The sequence below is a fragment of the Diabrotica undecimpunctata genome, chromosome 2, assembly GCF_040954645.1.
Source record: "Diabrotica undecimpunctata isolate CICGRU chromosome 2, icDiaUnde3, whole genome shotgun sequence".
NCBI classification, from domain to species: Eukaryota; Metazoa; Arthropoda; class Insecta; order Coleoptera; family Chrysomelidae; genus Diabrotica; species Diabrotica undecimpunctata.
In genome coordinates, this window is record NC_092804.1 from 111,429,052 (window position 1) to 111,451,596 (window position 22,545).

Genomic DNA, 22,545 nt, shown 5'->3' on the forward strand with positions numbered 1-22,545 from the left:
CGGAACACTGGTTTCTTTAGCTATTCCAGTTTTAGCTTTCCGAAATGGCGTTCCTTCAAATTTCATATTTTCTGGGGTGAATTTCAGGCAACATGCCTGATATCCAAGTATTGAAAATGCAAATCCTTCGGGCTGGATGGCAGCAGCTCACGAAACGCTTAAGGTCCACGAAACAGATATGCCGGTTTGTTGTATTATAATCATTTCTCTTGCACTTGCCTCATTTGTTGTGTTCTGTATTGTAAGGCTTTTTTCTTTTCTTCACATTTTGTCTTCACTTCCTCTCTAAACCATAGGGTTTTCTTTTTTGGTATGTTAGTGTTTGTTACTTTCCTATCTCGAAGTGATTCTGTTGCTATAAATTAATGGAAAAACACTAATTTCGGCCCCAGCCTCTACAGCGTCATTTGCGTTTGCGTCCTATTCTGTTTAACGCCATAACCAAAACAATCTGGTTGATTGGTATATGGTACTCTGGTATATCACATATGAGGTAATTGTTTCTATTTTCGCGAACACAGCAATTCCAAGCTTGTGTTTTATTTCCTCAATTAATTTTATACCTGAGATGTTCGGTCCTCTGATAGTAAAGTCTATGAGTTTCTTTGATGCACAATATATTACACTTTGAAGTCCTACATAATGCTGACAAGACCTCATCTTTAGCTGTGCTGATACCCTCAATGTTTATACTCACTACTGTCAGTGTGGGTTCTAAGAAGAACCGCTGTGGCTTTGTGTTGTTGCTCATGTTTTAGTCCGGTGTTCCGGTAGAAGGATTGCCCGTCTACTAGTAGACGTTTTAAGGGGACGTCGTCAATAATATTTTTTACCTGCAATGAGTGTGCACTATTGTTTATCCCCCATGAAAGACAGTGTTGGGGGATGCACGAAGACGACAGGACAAAAAATTATAGCATTGTGAAGGGAATACTTGTAAACCAAACAAGAATTCTATTCAGTGGCACGCAGATAGAATTAATAGTTATAATTAATTAAAAAATTAAATGAATTATACAAGAAAAATTCAGTTACCGTAGTGGATAAATTTCTGTAAGAAATATATCCAAGTGTTGCTACGCCACTGGTAGCAATTAACTTACACGTCTTAAATACTACCTAGGTAAATTCTACAGCAAATTATCATGAAAGACGAAAATGTATCCAAAAGATATTTTTACCCATAGATTAACTTTCTTCGACGAATTCCCAAAATTTCCCTGTTTAAAAGAATTTAAAAGGTGGGTTTTACCTACCTCTGTATAGAAATATCGAAGTTGTCCCCCGTCCCCCGCAAATCCCTTGCAACAGTCAGGCATTGAAAATCAGAATTTTTAAGTAGTCAGTATAAAATTGTATCCCAGCTGAGCTGGTTGCTTCTTGTTTAGAGTTTGAACTCTCGCATATTAGTTATTGTTACATAGCTTATAGTTAAAAGCAGAACGTCATTCTTAATCAAGTATTCTAATATTGAAGAAAACATCCTTAGTTGAAGTAATAATTATTAATAACATTTTAATCTGTATCAGTGCGCGTGTAGTGTGTCGCTAGTGTAAGGTGGACAGTGATCAGCGGTTTCAATAAAAGAACTTGCGTTAAAACTTTGGCTAGATATTAACTTAGTTGTAGTAACATTCAATTATTAAACTACGTATTGTTTAAACTGCTTGTGTTCTTATTTCCCACGCCAGTGGGTGGTCCTTCAAGTACGAAGTTATTACATTACTTACTACGCTCTAAATGGTAGCAAGATCGCCATCCTAATTTGTTGAACAAATGTTCGTTTAATTCTACCACCGTAGTATATATTCCTGGACATATTGGAGTTAAGGAAAACGAAATTATCGATGAATTATCCAACACACCTACCTTGTACAATAAACTAGGGATAGGTATACAGGAATTGATTAGTCTTATTTTTAGCGGTCTTTCTATAACAATACATTTTTCAAAATTGTCTTTCTTTTTATTTTCCGAATTAAGTTTCATAGACCGTTCTGATGTATTTTGCTATAAAAATGGTCGGTCAACACGTACCACAATTATTATAATATCTTTAGATTTTTCATAACCACATTTTTAGGTTTTTAGGTAGGATGGGTTGTTTGTGCAGTAAGGAAAATATCTTAACAAACCCTAGAAGTATTTTAATACTAATTTAATTAAGTGTTCACCTTAAATATAAAAATTACAACTAAATTTAGATTTATACGAAAGTAATAAATAAAAAATGCGTATACAAATTTCAGATTTTCTTAACTACAGTTCCTGTATCAGATTCTTCTGACGGAGTGGAATCTGAACTTAACGATCCTTGATTTGGACGAATGGATGATGTCGATTTTTGCGAGTCTTGTGACTTTTGTTCACACTGTGTTTCAACGTGAACAAATTTTCCAAAATTTGCTTTTTCTTTATTATCAGAATTAACTTCCTTTAATCTATCTGATGCATTTTGTTGCGAAAACGGTTGATTATCAGGTACCACAACTCTTGTAATATTTTTAGGTTTTTCACTACCAACTTTTTTTGATAAAGAAGGTTTTATGATTACTTTAGGATCTGCTCTTCCAATTTTTGGACTGGGTCCCATAGCTCTTCTAGGTTCCGCGTCTACAATTGGTTCTTTAGGTTGGTCGTAAGTATTGATTTTATTTTCATGTTTAGTTACACTAGGTTTATTTTCAGTCTTATTTTTAGGTAAGATTGGACCAACATATAAATTATTGCAAACTGTTTCTATTTGATCATATGGTTCCTCTGCCAAAGTAGGTTCAGATATATAAACGGGATATACTTGAGTAGCTTGTTTAGTAAGAGTTGTAGTTCTCGGTGGGGGCATAGGAGGATATCTAAAGGAAGAATCTGTTGTCATGGAACGAGCTATTGGCATAGATCGTCTTTTATTTACTAAAGCTGTCTTATCTGGATAATCAGGTAAAACCTTGGGAAAATTTCTTCTCTTTATTAAATTGAGTGATTGTTCAGGGGAAAGCTGAGTGGTAAACATATCATTTTCATCCCGTGACGTAACGTTTACATCAGCAGTGTAGTCAAACGTTTTTAAAGTCGTCTTCTTTAAATATTCCAAATCTTCTACAGGATCTGACACTGTATGCTTATGAATAGGTCTCACTGTATTGTTTAAATCGGTAGTACTAATACTCTTGTCAATTTCCTTTGCACAGTTAATTACTTCAGATGGAACATTTTCCATTGTGAAAGATCTTCTTAAAGGTTTTGTTTGTCCATATCTATTAACTCTATTATCAAGTGATTTTGTCATTTCAATTGGTTCTTGCAACAAAATACTTGGACCTCGACCTGAAGGAGTAGCATCCACTTCAACGGATATTTTGGGTGGTTTAGGTCGTCTTATCGTAGACGTCTTAATATATGTTTCGAATGGTACATCACCTAGCATATTTTCTTCTACATCCATATATACATGTTTCTTAGAAAAGCCTTTCTGATCTTTAGTGTCGTTACTGGAACAGGTTCGCCTAAATATATGGGGGCTGTACTTTTGAATAATTTCATGTGTAATCCATTCTCTCACTTTAGTATGTGCATCAATCGTACTACTTGATATTTGCCTCGTAAGTTTATAATTTGGAGACGATTCTGATTTCACTCCTTCGTAAGTTTCGTTACTTTTTTTTGTGTTAATCATTTTCATTATATTACATCCGTCAATAAGGAATGCTTGATTGTCTTTAGATGTGTTTTTCAAGTTAGACTGTTGTACTTGAACTTGTTTTCTTCTTCTGTAGCAAATAAAATACAAAACAATAAAAACTGTTACACTGATGAACAAACATACAACTCCAGTAATAGTAATGACATTAACAGCAGATCCTTGTTCTAACTCTTGAGGGGGTTTCTCCAGAATTTTTCCAAATACATTTTCGACAATGTTATCTGGGCGGTCGTTTCCCTCTTTAACTATTTTTCCATATTGCTCTGTATGTACTTTCGATTGTGGTTTTTCAAAATTTTTTGGAACGTCAGCGGGTTTCTTCGGATAATGATCGTATATCCAAGGTGGTGGATGATTTGGTCGTCGAGCTGGAACTGATCCAAAATTATCAAAAACTGGCTTTTTCGTCGAAAACATGTTGAAACTATTGTTTTCTAATACTCTCGAAAACATTTCGTTCCAGTATTTCATTTCCTCCTTTCTATAAGACGTAAGAGGTTGAGGTGGAATTTCTAAAAAAGTAGATTCGAATAAGTATCTATATTTACATAAAAAAAAATATATAACATTTTAATATATCTCAATAAAACTGGTTAATGAGTAAAGAAATTCATATTATCATAACAATAAGCCCGAGACGAAGATCGGATAAAGACTTATATAGGGAGAAAATACAGTAACATTTAGAGGCTAATATCTGATAGGACAGAGGAATATGACGACTTGGAATTAGAACACGCAGAATGTTTTTGCTTTACAGGAAAACTTAGTCAATATTCTGCGTAAATCTCTTCTTGAATTTAAATTATAGTAAACAGTTAAGAGTGTAAAAATTAGTGTACTCAGAAAGTATAAGGACTGAAATTTAGTAATGGGCAGTTTACTGAGTTGAAAGTTCATGCACATATAAAGATAAACATATTCTAAAAGGCAAAATGTAAAGACATTTTATATTTACAACTTGACAGAATGATACAGAAAAATTGAAAAAGTCGACGCGGTTTCTATTAATTTGGTTTCAGCATGATGATGAACTTTCTGATGATTCTGGTTAAATATAAACAGCAGTTAATTGTTATCATAAAGTTTCTTTACATTTACATACATAATTGAAATTATATCAATAAAATAAAACTTACCTAGTTCCAAATATCTTTCGTTTTTATTATCATATTCTGGCCAGTCAACATCAAATTGGGTCCAATATGCAGGACTTAAATTAATAAATAAATTTCTCCGTGGAACATTTGGGTTGCTGCAACAATATAAAGGTATAATTTATAAGTTGTGAATAATTATTTATATATTTTTGAGGACTGTTGGTATTGTTAAAAAAATTAAACTTTAGATTTTTTGATAACTATATGACCTAGAGCACAAAAGAGAAGATTTTCTCGAAAACAAAAAACAATTTATTTTTTAATATAGTCTCGTTCTTGCTTAATATAGGACTTTAATTCAAAACCTAATGAATTTCAGTTTCCTTATTTTAGATTATAGATTTTAAAAGGATCGTTTGATCTTGTAAATATTTTCAGATTGCTAATTAAAAGATCTGATTTGTACTTATACACGTATATAGGTACATCCTACACATGAGATCTGTCTGTTTATAGTACATTTAATTCTTTTTAACCCAATTTTATGTATTTCAAATCATATTGTGCGAAAATATATTTGTTTTTTAATTAACAGATCTGTGAGACAAACCATTAATATAGGAATAATGATAAATATGGACTGAGACCATTGTCTCACTTAGCTCTATTTATTGAAGACGTTTCGCTTTCTAATCAGAAAGCAACATCAGTTCTAATTAGAAAAGTCTACAGTCTACAATAAGTAGATGAAGTAGCCACCTTCTTTGTCTTTTATTTCTCCACCTTGACCGAAAAACCCACCACTCTTCGAGTGTTCCTTAATATTTATATATATATATATATATATATATATATATATATATATATATATATATATATATATATATATATATATATATATATATATATATATATATATATATATATATATATATATATATATATATATATATATATATATATATATATATATATATATATATATATATAAGTAAACGTTAAATAGTGGGTTTGCAGCAATAAAAAATGAAACGTGTACTCTTTTAAATTTTTATTCCAAGCTTTCGGACATTGGTTATGTCCTTCATCAGGGAGCTACAAATATGATGAATAAATTGTTGGCGTTGGTATAATTAATTAAAAATTTTTTACTACTTACAAACTTAATGAGGTTGTATCAACGAAGATGTATTATAATGTTGATAAAATTTATCATAGTCTCTCATCTTTTTTCAATATATAAAACCTATTTTTATGTTTAAAAATTTTAAAAAATTACTGTACGTCCAAAAACACTTAATTATTCTAAATAAATACATGACATTATTCTGACAAAATCTAGTAGTAACAAATAGGAGAACATTTCATTTAGATGACCAATATCTGTTCTATGATTCATTGCATTATTATTTTGGCAAATGTAGGCCATTTCAAGAAAAAGTCTTTTGGTGATGTTACTTTCCTGTTCTACTGCTTTGATGTTATTATAATCTATCTGATGTCCATTTTTAAATACATGTTCACCCAATGCACTTTTTTCAGGATGTAGTCTATTATCTGACTTGTGGGATGTAATGGCGTCTTTAAGGCATCTTGATGTTTGACCATAGTATACTTGTTCACATGATCCGCACGGTATACAGTAAACAACATCCGTTAAAGACAAGAGTGCTGATTGGTCTTTAAGTTTAGAAAAAACTTTGTTAACTGTTAGTACCGTTTTATGTGCAATTTTGATATTATTAATTGATGAAAAAATTCTACTTAGTTTCTGTTCAATGTCCTTAATGCATGGAAGAGATATATATCTAATTGTAGTTTGTTTTGGTAAAGGATCTACAGGTCCAATTCTATCTTGTGATACAGACAGATTTTCTTCGTTTCTTAAATGACTAGTTAAATTTTGTGGAGTGTTAAACAAAATTTTCTTTAGTAGTATACTTGGGTATGAGTTTTCAATGAATAGGTTATAAAGGATTTTTAGATTTTTTGTATGGAAAGCGGTATCGCTGATTTTAGATATATTATATACTACAATTAGATATGTATCTCTTCCATACATTAAGGACATTGGACAGAAACTAAGTAGAATTTTTTCATCAATTAATAATATCAAAATTGCACATAAAACGGTACTAACAGTTAACAAAGTTTTTTCTAAACTTAAAGACCAATCCGCACTCTTATCTTTAACGGATGTTGTTTACTGTATACCGTGCTGATCATGTGAACAAGTATACTATGGTCAAACATCAAGATGCCTTAAAGACCGCATTACATCCCACAAGTCAGATAATAGACTGCATCCTGAAAAAAGTGCATTGGGTGAATATGTATTTAAAAATGGACATCAGATAGATTATAATAACATCAAAGTAGTAGAACAGGAAAGTAACATCACCAAAAGACTTTTTCTTGAAATGGCCTACATTTTCCAAAATAATAATGCAATGAATCATAGAACAGATATTGGTCATCTAAATGAAATGTTCAAATGATAAATTTTATCAACATTATAATACATCTTCGTTGATACAACCTCATTAAGTTTGTAAGTAGTAAAAATTTTTTAATTAATTATACCAACGCCAACAATTTATTCATCATATTTGTAGCTCCCTGATGAAGGACATAACCAATGTCCGAAAGCTTGGAATAAAAATTTAAAAGAGTACACGTTTCATTTTTTATTGCTGCAAACCCACTATTTAACGTTTACAAAATTTTAATTCTATTTAAACTTTTATTATTATAATAACGTAAACACAAATGAAACACACTGTTTTAAGTAATTTCTAATAAAACTTAAGTGCTTATCCGAAAAAAAAACAATGCATAAAAAATCAGAAATAAAGAATACACTATTCTTAATACTTTCAAAAGTACAAAGGTAGCTGTTGGTATTCTATTGTTATTCTTTTGTTCTTGTTGATGTGAGTAAACTTTCAAGTCGAATCAAGTGTCAAACACAATTTGAAGTTGAATCGCGTAGATATAATCTTAAGAATTATGGTTGTAAATCCCGAAACAGCGGCTGCTTTTGTTGCGTTGCTGCAAGACGGAAGAAGTGAGAGATATGTTGTTCAAAAGTATTAAACCGTATTTTTACACGTTTCTTGGTAATCGGAGCTTACACTAGACGATCTGGAACCGGTCCCCAACCAAGAACTAGTTGCCGTGATGATCGCTTCATCTCATCCTTTTACAAAGTCTATATCGTCGTGCCACGGCTTGCAAATCCGTATTCAACTTCAGTACGTCCGGAATACTAACATAAGTGAACGAACAATTAGACGAAAGCTTGGAGAACCAAATTTAAGCAGTCTTAGACATGTAACAGTCCTACAACTTCTCACGCGCCATCGACTTGCGCAGCTTCAGTCTGCCAGAAACCATGCTCATTTTACTGTAAATAATTATTGGAGGCACGTTTTATTTACCGATGAGTCCAGGTTTACCTTGCGGTCTCAAGATGGCCGTGAGAGATTATGGCGAAGACCACATGAGCGTTTTGCAGAATGTACCTTCAGTCCTAGGGTAGGCTATTCAGGGGGCTCAATTATGGTGTGGGATGGAATTTCTCTAGAGGCACGTATATAATTGTACATCGTTCCGAGAGGCTTCATAACAGCTGCCAGGTACATTAATAAAATTCTCCAAAAATTTGTTATGTCTTATGCTGGTTTTGTTGGAACTGACTTTGTTCTGATGCATGATAATGCCAAGCCTCACAGCGCGAGTTTTTAAATTTTAAACAGTTTTTAAATGAAGTTAACATTCCTAATGGATTGGCCAGCATTGAGTCCAGACGCAAACCTAATCGAACATGTTTGGGACATGCTTGGGCGAAGGGTACGAAGTCGTGTTCCTGCCCCTTTAATCTTAAATCAGTTACAATAAACTCTTTTAGAGGAATGGGATCTTATTTCTCAATAGGATATTTTTCATGTGATTTTAGACATGCCAAGGAAAATTCGGGCAATAATTCGAGCACGTAGAGGAAACATTCATTATTAAAATCAGTCTGTCTGGACACATGATTTAAATTTTCATTAATTGAGCGTCATTTTGTTCCAACATTTACTTACGTTTTTTTCCTTAATTTTTAAATTGTTATCTACTGAAACAGTTCTTTGTTCAAAAGTTAAATTTTTATTAATAAAACTTTAAAGATAATTAAAATTTTAAGTTTTTATTTTAATAATGTAAGTGCTCCGTTTTTCATGCCAGTGAGTATATATGTATATATATACACACACATATATATATATATATATATATATATATATATATATATATATATATATATATATATATATATATATATATATATTGCAATATTCAAATATAATGTCAATACCAGTTTCTAATATTATTTTGAAGCTATTTTATTGTACGATTTTAATATTATTGACTATTTTTATTGGAAAATTTAGTTCCAAAATTTTCACACAGTCAAACAGTTCCACAAGTCAAAATACGTTAATTTTGACGTTTCGATTTCGAACTTAACGACCGAAAAAACATTGTGCAATTCGGGACAATCTAAGAGTATCAAATTACTTTTTTTGGTGCAAGATTGAATAAAAAGCACGACAATATGTCTCCCTGTCTTAGTCCACTTTTATATTAAAAGAGCCTTGAAATGTCGTTCTGGATTCCGACTTTACGATCTGTACCCATGAGAGTTAGTTCTGTTTGTAATAAGTAGATAATTCATAAGTACTCACCCTGTCTCTGCAAAATTAGAAAAATACATCATAACTATTTCAGAAAATAAGCGCTCTTGATCGGTATATTTATCGGTAAAATGGTACTTTGGTCCACCTAGAGGAATTCCAAAAACATACGGTAATTCTTCTCCGGTGTATGTTTTTTCTCTCTAAATAAAAAAAATCTACATATAATAAACCTACAGTATATTACCTTGTTATTTATGTACCAACGGCTTTAAGTAGATGTTTATGGGCGACTATCTTAGAAACCCGAGATTATTTGTAAGTCGCCCAAGGGTATACACATCTATTAATGCCCACACTGCATATAAAATTTTGTGATACTATTTTGTTATCGTATTTACAATTCCAAATATTTTTTAAAATTCACAATATTTAACATATTAGAATAGGAAATATCGTCGTTAGGGTAATGATGTCAAACATAAATCAAACATCTGCTGCTGTTAAACCTAAAAAGTGAAAATACAGCGACAGAGAATACGTCAAATTACTAAACTGGATGGCAGAAAACTGTGTAGAACATATTAATGAACCTGTGCTGCTTCATTCAATGGTAAAGAAGACTTTAATGGTAAATAAGAATATGACAATTGTTAATTACCATAAGTTAAACCAATATTTGAAGCAACTGTTTAAAAGAATCCCAGGCAAAAAGTCTAAACTTCTGTATAGAGATTTATCCATGAAGCACCGAATAAGACGTTTTTAATGAACAAAGTTTCAATAATATTTGGTGTATTTGGTGGATGCCGATGGCAAGAACTGGTGAATATGCTAATTACTCACGTAGAAGATAGAAAATCAGTTTTTGTGGTAAACGTACCAAAGACAAAAACCGACAAAAGGCGCGCTTTTTCCATTATTGACGAAAAAAACAACAATAGTTTGAAGCTAATAAGAGATTACATGTCTTTACGGCCACTTGCTGTTCAGAAAAAAGATTTTTTCTGATCTACAGACAAGGTCACTGTACTGTACAACCAGTTGGAAAAAATAGATTTTGAAAAATCCCCTTCATTATTACTATCTTGGCTTAAGCGATCCTGACAAATATACAGGTCACTGTCTGCGTCAAACAACGGCAACTCTTCTGGTAGACGCTGAAGCCAGTATGACAACGTTAAAGTGGAATGGTGGATGGAAGTACGTTAGTACGTCACTTGCTGAAGGATATATTGAGGATAGTATATCCTCAAAAAAATGAGGTTTCATTGATGCTGGCAGGCATCCTTTCTGGATCTGGCTTTTTCTTACATAAAATTGATACACAGACCATGAAACATGAATCAACATTTGCTGTTGGCAATCTATTTATCACCGGATCTTTCCAAAATTGCCAGTTTTATTAACTACCTTTTTTACCAAAAATTGGTTAGCCGATGAAAAAGTTGTACCTGAAATATTTTTCCAACTTTATACTATCCAGGTTTAACCTGATGGCATAGCATTTCCTTGTATTTTTGCGCTACAACCAAATGAGACTGAAGAAACTTATCGAAGATTATTACGTATGTTTAAAACCCGACTACTAAATTTAAATCCAGATTTTTGCCTACTTGATTTTGAAAGGCAGAAGTCGGTGCTTTTTAAGATGAATTTCATGGAATTTAAATAAAAGGAGGCTTTTCGATTTAAATCAATCAGTGATCCAAAAGTTAGAGGAAATTGGTTAAAAATGTAGATTTAATTCTAACATTGAAAATTTTACAGTTTGCGTTATTATACTAATTTTAATGTCACTACTCAATATAGAAGAAACAACTGATGCATATTTACAAGTTGCAGGAACTTTTTCTGAATTTGATGACAAAACTAAAGAGTTTTTGCATTTGCATATGAAAATACCTATATTAGAGGTCGTAAATTGAGAAATGCCGCAGGCGGGATCCAGGATTTCCCCCAAACTTATGGAATCATAGTCAAAATGCAGCAGATAGTTTGGTTAGAACTACCAACAGCGTAGAATGCTTTTACTATTCACGTCAATCTTTATTTCAATCTGCTCATCCCACAATGTGGAAATTTATTGATGGACTTTTTGCAGAAGTTACTTTATAACACACATATTATTATTTGCAATATGAAAGTGAACAAAGAATGCCACAACGTTTGAAACACAAACAAATAAAGGAGCGCGTAGTTACAGTCATCCGTACCAAGAGTATGATGTTGAACGGCGATTGACATTTTTAATAAATATAGCGCTCCAGTGACATAGCCAGGGCGAGTGTCCAGGGAGTCCGGATACCCCCCGAAATATTATCAAATATTAATGATTTTAAAATTTAATAAATGCGTAAAAGTATTAAATTGGACAATTTTGATTTAAATTTTACAAATATTATGATTTTTCTTAAGATTATTGTGAAAATGCAAATCTAATAATATTTGTTATATTTACAAAACCTTTAATTAGGAAGAAATACCTCTTAAACTATTAAGTATTAAGTAGTATCCAGATACTGGTTTTCGACAGAATTAATTAATATCTGAAAGTGCACAAAGGTCTTTCCTAAGCAGCACACGATTTCTCCTTAGTATAAACGATTTAAGTTACTTCATGAATGATCCTGTACAATATGGAATATATGCTGACGAAATACACATAACAATATTATTCTGTCATGGAAAGGTCACATCCACCACAAGCACTTTACTACAGAACACGGTAAATACATAAACAACTGGGCCAGTCAATCCGGTCTTTACTTCTCCCCATCCAAGTCCAAAGCTATTCATTTTACCAGAACACAAAACACGAAATCTTCAACTATTTCTCTGAATGGAAATTTTCTCCAAGTAGTAGACGAAATAAGGATCCTGAGAAGAATATTTGGTGGCATCTGTGAAAATGCTGTTTGGAGAAGGAGGTACAACTACGAGATATATCACAGATATAAACATATATTTGGTGGTAAAGACGTAGTATCCTTTATAAAAATAGGAAGACTAAGATGGGCATGACATCTGGCAAGATCACAGTAGAACAACCCTCCTAGAAGAATCCTTATGTCACAACCTGTGGGAAGTAGAAGTAGGGGTAGACCAAAACTCAGATGGAGGGATGGTGTAGATGAGGATGGTAGACAAATAGGCGCAGCAAACTGGCAACAGTTGGCAATGGATAGAATTGACTGGCGTAATAGACTTGGGAAGGTCGAGGCTCTTTTATAGGGCTGTAGCACCAATGATGATGATGAGTAGACGAAATAAAGCTTCTCGGCATTATTTTCGATAAAAATTTTTCTTTTCTGAAGATTACACATTCGAGAACTTAAGGGCAGCTACCTTCAAAGAATGAATTTCCTTAAATCACTAGCTCATTATAGTTGGGAAGCTGACGAGGAAAAAATACTTACGATATATCGAGCTCTTATCCGCTCCAAACTTGACTATAGTAGTGTTCTCTACATGTCTTTAATAAAACTACTAATACGTTCACTTAATATAGTCCAAAATACTTCTCTTCGACTCTGTCTAGGAGCATTCAGATCCAGTCCTGTGGAAAGCATTCACGTAGAATGTTTCGAACCTTCGCTTCATCTAAGACAACAATTTCTACTGCTGTTCTTACTGCAGCAGCAAAACAAGCCTGTTCTCTAAACTTAACAACAAAGATTCAAACATCATCATATCTAAATAGAGCACTCAAACAAAAAATAATGGACCTTTGGCATGACCATTAAAAAAAAAGCAATACCAAGTTAAGCGTTTTCCAACCGAACATTTTCTACCACCAGCTCCCACCAATGAAAAGAAAGGACAAATCTATTATTCGCAGATTAAGAATAGGGCACAGATATTGTGCCAGTACTGCAACACCACGACTTCCGTAAAACACGTACTCCTTGACTGTCAATACTGGCCAGAAGTAAATACAATTTTGATAATCACTTAAAAGACATTCTTACCTTAAACAGCAGCAACTATAAAAATTTATTAAACTTCTTAAAAAACAAAGCTATACAATTTAAAAGAAGAGACAATTAAGATTAAGTTTAGTTTCGTCAACCAAGAAATCTTTCTACTTAGTGGTTCTATATAATTAAATTAAAAAAAAATTATATTTGAAAAACTGTATTGTAACTAATATTGTCCTCAATGTAAAAGTATTAAAAATGTAAATATAAATGTAAATTGTACCCCTGTCAATGACCACTAGCAGTCGAGACACATATTTCGAAATAAACAAAAATCACATAAAGACAGAAACATTAAGATCAACTTTTTTTAAATAAAACAATGAGTTAATTCTAATAAAAATACATAATAATATCTCATGTCGGTGCGGTGGACTTGCTTTATAATTTTTATCTAATTTTGAAAGTAAGTTCACTGTTTATTTTAAATTATTTTAGATGGTGAACTAAGGATATTCTCGTCACTGTTGTCTCACTTACCACTTATAAATAATACCCTATTCTTCTTCTTTACGTGCCATCTCCGCGACGAAGGTTGGCAATAATCACTCTGCTATTCTAACTTTTGACACTACAGCCTGAAAGAGTTCAGTTCAGCTGCATCCAAACCATTCTCTGAGGTTTCTCAGCCAGGACATTTTTCTTCTACCTATGCTGCGCTTTCCTTGAATTTTTCCCTGCATTATTAGTTTTAGGAATTCATATCTGTCACCACGTTTTATATGACCCAGATATTGTAATTTTCTTATTTTGATGGAATCTAGTATCTCCCTGCTGTTCTCTATTCTTCTTAGTACTTCTTCATTGGTATTTCTGTCTGTCCAGGAGATTCTCAGCATTCTTCGATATGCCCACATTTCAAATGCTTTCAATTTATTGAGACATTGTTTATTTAAAGTCCATGTCTCCACACCATACAAAAGAGCAGAAAATACATAAAACTTTAGTACTCGTTTTCTAAGATTTAGGCTGATGTCTCTACAACATAATATTTGTTTCATATTACTGAATGCACTTCTAGCCTTTTCTATTCTAACTCTAATTTCTTTGGTATAATCGTTTGTTTCATTGATGTTTGCCCCTAAATAGTTATAATTTTGAACTCGTTCTATCGTCTTATTATTTCCGTGCAGATTGATGTATCTAATATTTTTCTTTGATATAACCATGAATCTTGTTTTCTTTATGTTTATGTAGTGATAGACCAAATTCTTCACTCGCTGCAACAACCTTATCTAAAATTCTTTGTAGATCTGTAATATTTTCTGCTATTAATATTATATTATCAGCATATCTAATTTCACGTATGGGTAGGCCATTTATTTTAATGCCTGCTACTTCATCTTCTAATGCTTTTTTGAATATTTCCTCTGAGTATGCATTAAACAGTAATGACGACAAGACACAGCCCTGTCTAACACTTCTTTTGATTTTTATTTTATTATTTTTTAAATTATTTATTCTTATGACAGCTTCTTGTTCATAATACAGATTATTTATTATTTTTATATCCCGTGTGTCGATGTTTTTGGTTCTCAGTAGTTTTATTAACGGATTAATGCCTTGTTATAATCTAGGAAGCAGATGACCTGGTTTACAATACTCTATATATAATGAAAAATGGACGCACTGTACTAAGCTAAGTACGCACTCACTTTAAATTGCTTTTACGATGTTTGTTCGCAACTTTGGCTATATCAATAATATTCAGTTCGTATGCAGAACTGGAAGAAATTATGTGAGGCCTATGTTCAGCTTTGGACCCAAAAGGCTCGATGATGATGATGATGATGCAGTTGATACAAATTTTTAAGGATAAAAACTACTAACGGCCGCTCCTTTGTTAATGTTAGAGGATCGTTATTGCTTTATCAAAAAGTCTATCTTCATTTAAAACAAACATAACGAAAAATATTTTAATATTTTAACAGTTCATTTGAAAATTGTGTGAGTTTCTAGTTATGATACCAGAGCAGGATATGTGGTACTGCATGATTTTCTAACTTAATGTCATAGTCAAACTAACCAGATGGACTGAAGACCTAAAGCGTGTTAGAGTAACTGGATGCAAACCTCACAAGACAGAGACAGATAGAGAAAAGGCTAAGGAAAACCAATGTCCAGTAGTGGATGCATACAGGTTTATGATGAATGTCTAACTAGCAAGTAACGATAAGTAATTTAAACATGATAAAACTGATCACTAGCTGGGAAGAACTGATGCTGTGCGTCTTTAATATTTCCAAAAGTTGTGTGTTAATATACGTATCAATACCAATTGGGATGGAGCGGTAAGAAAATAAGAATCCAAGCTAATTTTTTTAGCTGACGGCCACTATAACTGCAACTTGTGTGGGAAATTACTCAGTAATATAGATTTTGATACAGTACATGAAAGAAATACTTACTATATAATTTTTGGACGTTGTTTTGTGCTTAAAAACATAAAAATAAGACTGCATATTGAGCAAAGAGTGGTATTTGGCCGTTTGTATCATTGGAGCTACCGACCGAGCGTCTGATAAAATATCCAGTAATACATCTCTGGCCTTTATTGCTTGATTGGGTTCATACATTTGGTAACTATACATTTGGCCACTGTTTACGTTCGTTAGGATATCGTTAGCTCCATATTCATCTAAAGTCCGCTGCAGGCACACTTCCGGTTTCATTTCACAACGAGATCGAAAGTACGTCCGAAGTTCTTGATCCCTTTCTTTTAAAAGAAGTCCATGAGAAAGACCAATTGGATCTAGGAGGTTAATGCTTTCAATTTCGTTTACGCCATATATTACTTCAAATCTGCAATAAAAACACAGATCAGTAATATATAATAAAAAATTCACTCATTTTTGCATAGGAATAAATCCCCAATCTATTTTCTGATGTATAAGACATAATTTACTACATTTTTTTGTAACTTAATAAAACTTCAGTATATTGTTTTTATAATGTTTTAGTGACTTTTGCTAAATTTTTAGTTAATCCGTTCCAAAGAGGAATATAGCTTTATGGAGTTTCTTGAACCATACTACAACATAAAATTAGTATTCCTTGGGTTTAGGTTCAATAAGTAATATTAAATTTAACGTACTAATCTCTACACTCAGCGAATACACACGACGAGTTAAACCGACTTGTATGGGACGTTTGATTGTTAGTACCATAGATTTCGTTTTGTTAAAGAGATTGTTAAACTGTTTGTATTATATGAGTTTATCTTTTGTTTTGGATACTATTATTTCATCGTTTATGTCATTAAATATGTCTATCAACTTGTAGACAGCGGTGTTCTAGTTCTACTAATTTTCATATTTGAAGGACGTCGTCAATATATATATATATATATATATATATATATATATATATATATATATATATACATATATAAAGGGTGAAAAGATTGCCAATGTGAGTCCATAATACTAGTATATGAAAAATGAGTCAATACTCACAATCTTAAGTCGTTTTTATTAATAAAGTTGATATATTTTGGGCTACCGGTTTCAAGGCTTACAATATTTGCCCCATCATCAGGCCCCAGTACGTTATTTTTATTTGTGTTACAAACTGAAATCATAAAACAAGCAATAAACAACTAAGACACAATAAATGACACTAAATAATAACAAATTGAGTGAGTGAGCAGCTATAACATTAATTGAGAGTGAGATTGATAAACCAAGTATTGTATTGGGACATTAATGCCATTGGGCATCACCAATATGATAAAAGCTGCACTAAATAGTCAGTCAGCTGTTAGTAAATGGTTTATTCGAGGAAAATTGTGTTAGTTGTAACGTGTAGCTCAAAATTTACCAACTTTATTAATAAAAATTACTTAAGATTGTTAGTATTGACTCATTTCCCATATACTAATATATAAAGGGGGTCGGGAAAATCTGCAAGCCTTTTCTCACTTCTTGTTTAATTTCGATTTCCCTTTTTCCCTTTTCACTAGTGTTTACCACTATTTTCATTTGCTAGTGAAGGGTTTTATTGCGTTTGTTGTCAACAGTCTTTTGTAGTCGATGAAAACTATTTCAAGATTAAATTATATATGTTTTTCTATAAGTATTTTGAATATAAATATGTTCACTCCATAAGCGGCTCTTTTCGGTGATTTTAAACAACATTAAAACGGTAGAGACAGTGAGACATGTCGATAAAATAATATCCATTTTTACTTTGTATTGTATTTGCAAACAAGTTTTTTATTTGTTTGTTGCACTTCAGCGTGTTTATGACATCTTACTGGGAATATTTTCGTTTATGTTATGTTACTAAAATCAAAACTCCAAAGTATACTTGACATCAAACTATGTTCACGTATAAACGAGGCAAAACTCCAGTTTTTCAACCGCTTTAGTTCGCATTTAATGATTGATTTTGTCATTGACAAGGTTCAAAGTTCAATATGATGCCGGGAAATACGTCTAAAATATTTTATTTTATATTGATTTGAACAGTGTTATTTATGTTTGAAAATTAAAATAGTAAATCTGTCTTCATTAGTAGGTATCTATAGATATTTAGAAACCATGTAATTAATTCGGTATGTGAGTCTGCTGTAAACCCTGGTTTTGTCAAGGTTTCTCAAACTTTGGATATTTTGTAAAACAATTTGATTTTTTTTGTTACAGAGGAGATATTTTAAATATTTTCGAGTAGTGTTTCATCCTTTACATGTGTAGTAGTAGTAGTAGATCCAGCTATACTTACATGAAATGTCACGTATCAATATTTGCATAAGTCTATAAAAAATCTGAATAAATCCACTTGATTACATTAATTTCTAAGCACTTTATTTCAAAACTTTTTCTTTTTATATTCATTTGGGGCCTATATTTGCTAATAAATTATTAAGCTTTTTCGGAAAATCATTCTAGTTAGGTTGACCACAGAAGAAATAAACTTAAAAAAAAAATAAATGCAGCGTTGTATGACCAATCTTTCGTATTATTCAGAGATAATGTTTATGACGTTTAAATTCACATTTAGAGTGCAGTACAATCAAGATCGGGCAATTATTTTCTTATTAAAAATAAACGCACAGGATTGTCGGCAATAGCGTCTCACAGTATCGGCTTGGATAAAATGCATCTCACGACAGAACGAGTATAATATTTTATATTATGTACACAGTAAAATAAAAATACATTGTAAAAGTTATAATACTTGAATACTCCACGAAATGTATAAATAGTTTGGAAAGTATTAATTTCGTTTTGAATGTTTTGTACTTGAAGTAGCAATTCTTTTATACAAAGCTCGAATATTTTTGAGGTAGATTTACGAAATTAGACAAAAATTGTAAAAATATGTACAAATATTTATTGGGATCAAAAAATTAATCTAATTATAATATATCGTTTATAACGATATTCAACGAATTCGAATAATTTCTGAAAATATATTCCTAAGCATTTTGATGAGTTATTGACAACGAAAAATATGAATTTTGCTTATAAAACGCCATCATGATATATAATATAAAAATAAATAAAACTCGCAGAATAAATTCCTAACAAATAATGGTTTAAACCCAGTAAATCAATAAATGGTTGCGCTAAACTGGTAGTGTTGAATGTTTTGTGTTTTTTACAAAATACTTAACAACATAATGTGAATGCCGCTGTAAGGCGTAGTTCGTTGATGACTGGTGTTAGTGAAAGAAGCATTTACAATATCAAAAAAGAAAAAGAACAAAATGGAATGCTGAAAATATTCACATATGACAAGGTTGTAAGAAGTTCTCTACGGAGAATTGATCAGTGTAATTTTTTTATAAAAATTTGCCGCCACACTTAAAGCGTATACTTAACTTTATACAAGGTAATGCGAATATACTGCCGTTTTTTCTTTCTACTTTATATAGGGTTCTCAAAGAAATCGGATTTATTTGTAAGAAACGTTGTCAAAGAAGCATCATGGTGAAGCGAGAGGATATTACTCATGGCGCCGTAATTATTTGAGAAACGAGGTCCACGATATGTTTTATTGTATGCAGGATTTTCAGGAGGTTTCTTTCCTGGTATACAATTTTTTTTGGCAAAGAAAAATGATGGAGACTATCACGATGAAATTGATGCCGCATATTTTGAGTCGTGGTTTAAAGAGACATTAATACGAAATTTACCAAATAATGGCCAATGCATCGTATCATTCTCATAAAGAGAGATTCTCAACAATTCCTGGAATAAAGCTGCAATCAAGGAATGCCTAGTGCAAAGAAAGATTTTTTTCGAGGGGTGCTATTTAAAATCTGAGGTATTAGACGCAGCGCGCGCTTTAAAAGATTAATACGGTAGATATAACCTTGATGAATATGTTGCACAACATAGTGTTTCTATTTTAAGGCTTCCTCCGTATCATTACAGATTAAATACTATAGAAATGGTGTCGTACCAAGTTAAGCGATATGTAACTACCCACAATACCACTTATTTTAAAACAAAGAGGTGCGCCAGTTGATCGACGACTGTTACGACTGAGATATGGACCGCAGATAACCTGCAAGATGACATAGACCAACTGATTATACACACGTACACAGGGGAGAGTAACGAAAGCGAATCCGACATCTCGGATGTAGAGGGCAACATTAGTATAATTGGATATCTGTAAGTAACCTTGATTATTCTATAACCAATGAAATACATTTATCAGTTTAATCAGGGTACGAACTTTTCGGGTATTTGGCTGGGTGCACAGAAATCGAGTATTTTTGGGTATTTTACCGTTAGAAAGCTTTTCGGTAGTTTATAAAATGTTGGAATAGAAATGTGCAAACGGTTTTGCTCTAAGTTACACAATTTGGATGTCACAACTGTCAACAAAATGTGAAAATGGCCACTTTTCAAACGTCATGAATTATGATATGATGCACGAACTCTATATATCACCATAAGTTGGCGCTTCCTGAGCTCTGGCCTACCACAAAACATTCTTCCATATTCCCTTTCGAGTGTCTGTCTTCTCCATGGCCTTACTCCAATCTTTCTTAAATCGTCCTGCACATTGTGCAAATACTTGAGTGTAGGTCGCCTCCTTCTTCTTCTTTCGACCGGCCTATTTAGCATAGTTATTTTAGAAAGATCACTTTCATCTATCCGCATAACGTGGCCTATCCATCTTAGGTAGTTTATTTGGATGGTTTTCACGATATCTGCATCACTAAAAAGTCTATAGAGTTCGAAATTATATCTCCTTCTCCACAAATCCTGTGCGTTAAGTCCGTGTTTTCGATCCGTAAGTAAGCACTGGGCATATTATTGTTTTATAAGATTTGCATTTTGTTACTCTTGACATATTTTCCGCTCTACTCGGTGACATTAGAAGTGTACTCCCAGAAGGAATAATTTCTTGGACTTAATTTTTTGGCATCAGACTGACTATATTTAAAACATGCTATGAATAACAATAACAATATTTTATCTTTTCTATTTTTTGTACAAATAAAGTTTTATCTTTAAATTTTTTTGTGATGAGACCGATTTGTGAAAACCGGTTCGTATAGAAATTTTTGGTTATTATTCCTCAGTCTAATTGTATTCAGTGTAAGAAAATGCCTTGAGTTCGAAGACACCAAAATTACCACCATGTTAGCGATTTTGACAGGGGTAGAATTATTCCGTATAGATATATTGGTTTGCCGTGTAGCGAAATTGGCCGTCGTGTTAATTGTACGGCAATGACGGTTATGCGTGTCTGTCGTGTGTGGACAAACGAAGGTAGAGAAACACCAAGAAGATCAACTGGCCAACCGAGGCGTACCACAGAGCATCAAGAAGGCGCTTTAGATTACTGGCCCTGTGAGAGGACCCTTAAGCTAGCGGGGACACATGAGCGGAATCCAATTTAACCTACGTAATATTTTTTCACCCATTTTTCACTAATTTATTACCACCCTAATAATTTTTCACCACCAAACCAACCTTAAGGGGAGCGATTCTGCTGGCTTAAGATTCAAGCTAGCAGAATTCAAAAAAGAAACTTTTTGTTGATGGCATATTTTTTCACCCATTTTTCACTAATTTATTACCACCTTAATAATTTTTCACCACCAAACCACCCTTAATGGGAGCGATTCTGCTGGCTTAAGGTTCAAGCTAGCAGAATAATAAAATAAAAAATCTTTTTGTTAATGGCATATTTTTTCACCCATTTTTCACTAATTTATTACCACCCTAATAATTTTTCACCACCAAACCCCCCTTAATGGGAGCGATTCTGCTGGCTTAAGGTTCAAGCTAGCAGAATTCAAAACAAAAAAAAATTTTGTTGATAGCATATTTTTTCACCAATTTTTCACTAATTTATTACCACCCTAATAATTTTTCACCACCAAACCCCCCTTAATGGGAGCGATTCTGCTGGCTTAAGGTTCAAGCTAGCAGAATTAAAAAAAAAAAAACTTGTTGTTGATAGCATATTTTTTCACCAATTTTTCACTAATTTATTACCACCCTAATAATTTTTCACCACCAAACCCCCCTTAATGGGAGCGATTCTGCTGGCTTAAGGTTAAAGCTAGCAGAATTCAAAAAAAAAACTTGTTGTTGGTAGCATATTTTTTCACCAATTTTTCACTAATTTATTACCACCCTAATAATTTTTCACCACCAAACCCCCCTTAATGGGAGCGATTCTGCTGGCTTAAGGTTCAAGCTAGCAGAATTCAAAAAAAAAACTTTTTGTTGATGACATATTTTTTCACCCATTTTTCACTAATTTATTACCACCCTAATAATTTTTCACCACCAAACCACCCTTAATGGGAGCGGTTCTTCTGGCTTAAGGTTCAAGATGGCAGAATTCAAAAAAAAACTTTTTGTTGATGGCATATTTTTTCACCCAATTTTTACTAATTTATTACCACCCTAATATTGTTTCACCATTAAACCACCCTTAAGGGGAGCCATTCTGCTGGCTTGCAGTTCAAGCTAGCAGAATTAAAAAAACATATTTATAATATACCACACTGTTTTGCTAGGTTTTTACGAATTTATTACCATCCTAGTAATTTTTCACCCCTTAACTACTCCTTGTGAAAAGTCAATAATTGTGTAAGATTAAAATTTAAG

General features: G+C 32.5%; 1 protein-coding gene across 5 annotated transcripts in view; it reads right to left on the reverse strand.

Moving 5' to 3' along the window:
* Nucleotides 1-1,595: 1,595 nt before the first annotated feature.
* The window catches only part of LOC140434783 (neuroligin-4, Y-linked-like), a 140,386-nt gene continuing 119,436 nt past the window's right edge, over nt 1,596-22,545 (reverse strand). For all 5 annotated transcript variants that reach the window (XM_072523293.1, XM_072523292.1, XM_072523289.1 and 2 more), the window contains exons 6-9: nt 15,868-16,261; nt 9,531-9,682; nt 4,840-4,955; nt 1,596-4,212 (exon numbers count right to left, since the gene is read on the reverse strand). In XM_072523293.1, the coding sequence (XP_072379394.1) occupies nt 2,246-4,212; nt 4,840-4,955; nt 9,531-9,682; nt 15,868-16,261 (2,629 nt within the window). In that variant the 3' untranslated portion in view covers nt 1,596-2,245. The remainder of the gene's footprint in view (nt 4,213-4,839; nt 4,956-9,530; nt 9,683-15,867; nt 16,262-22,545) is intronic.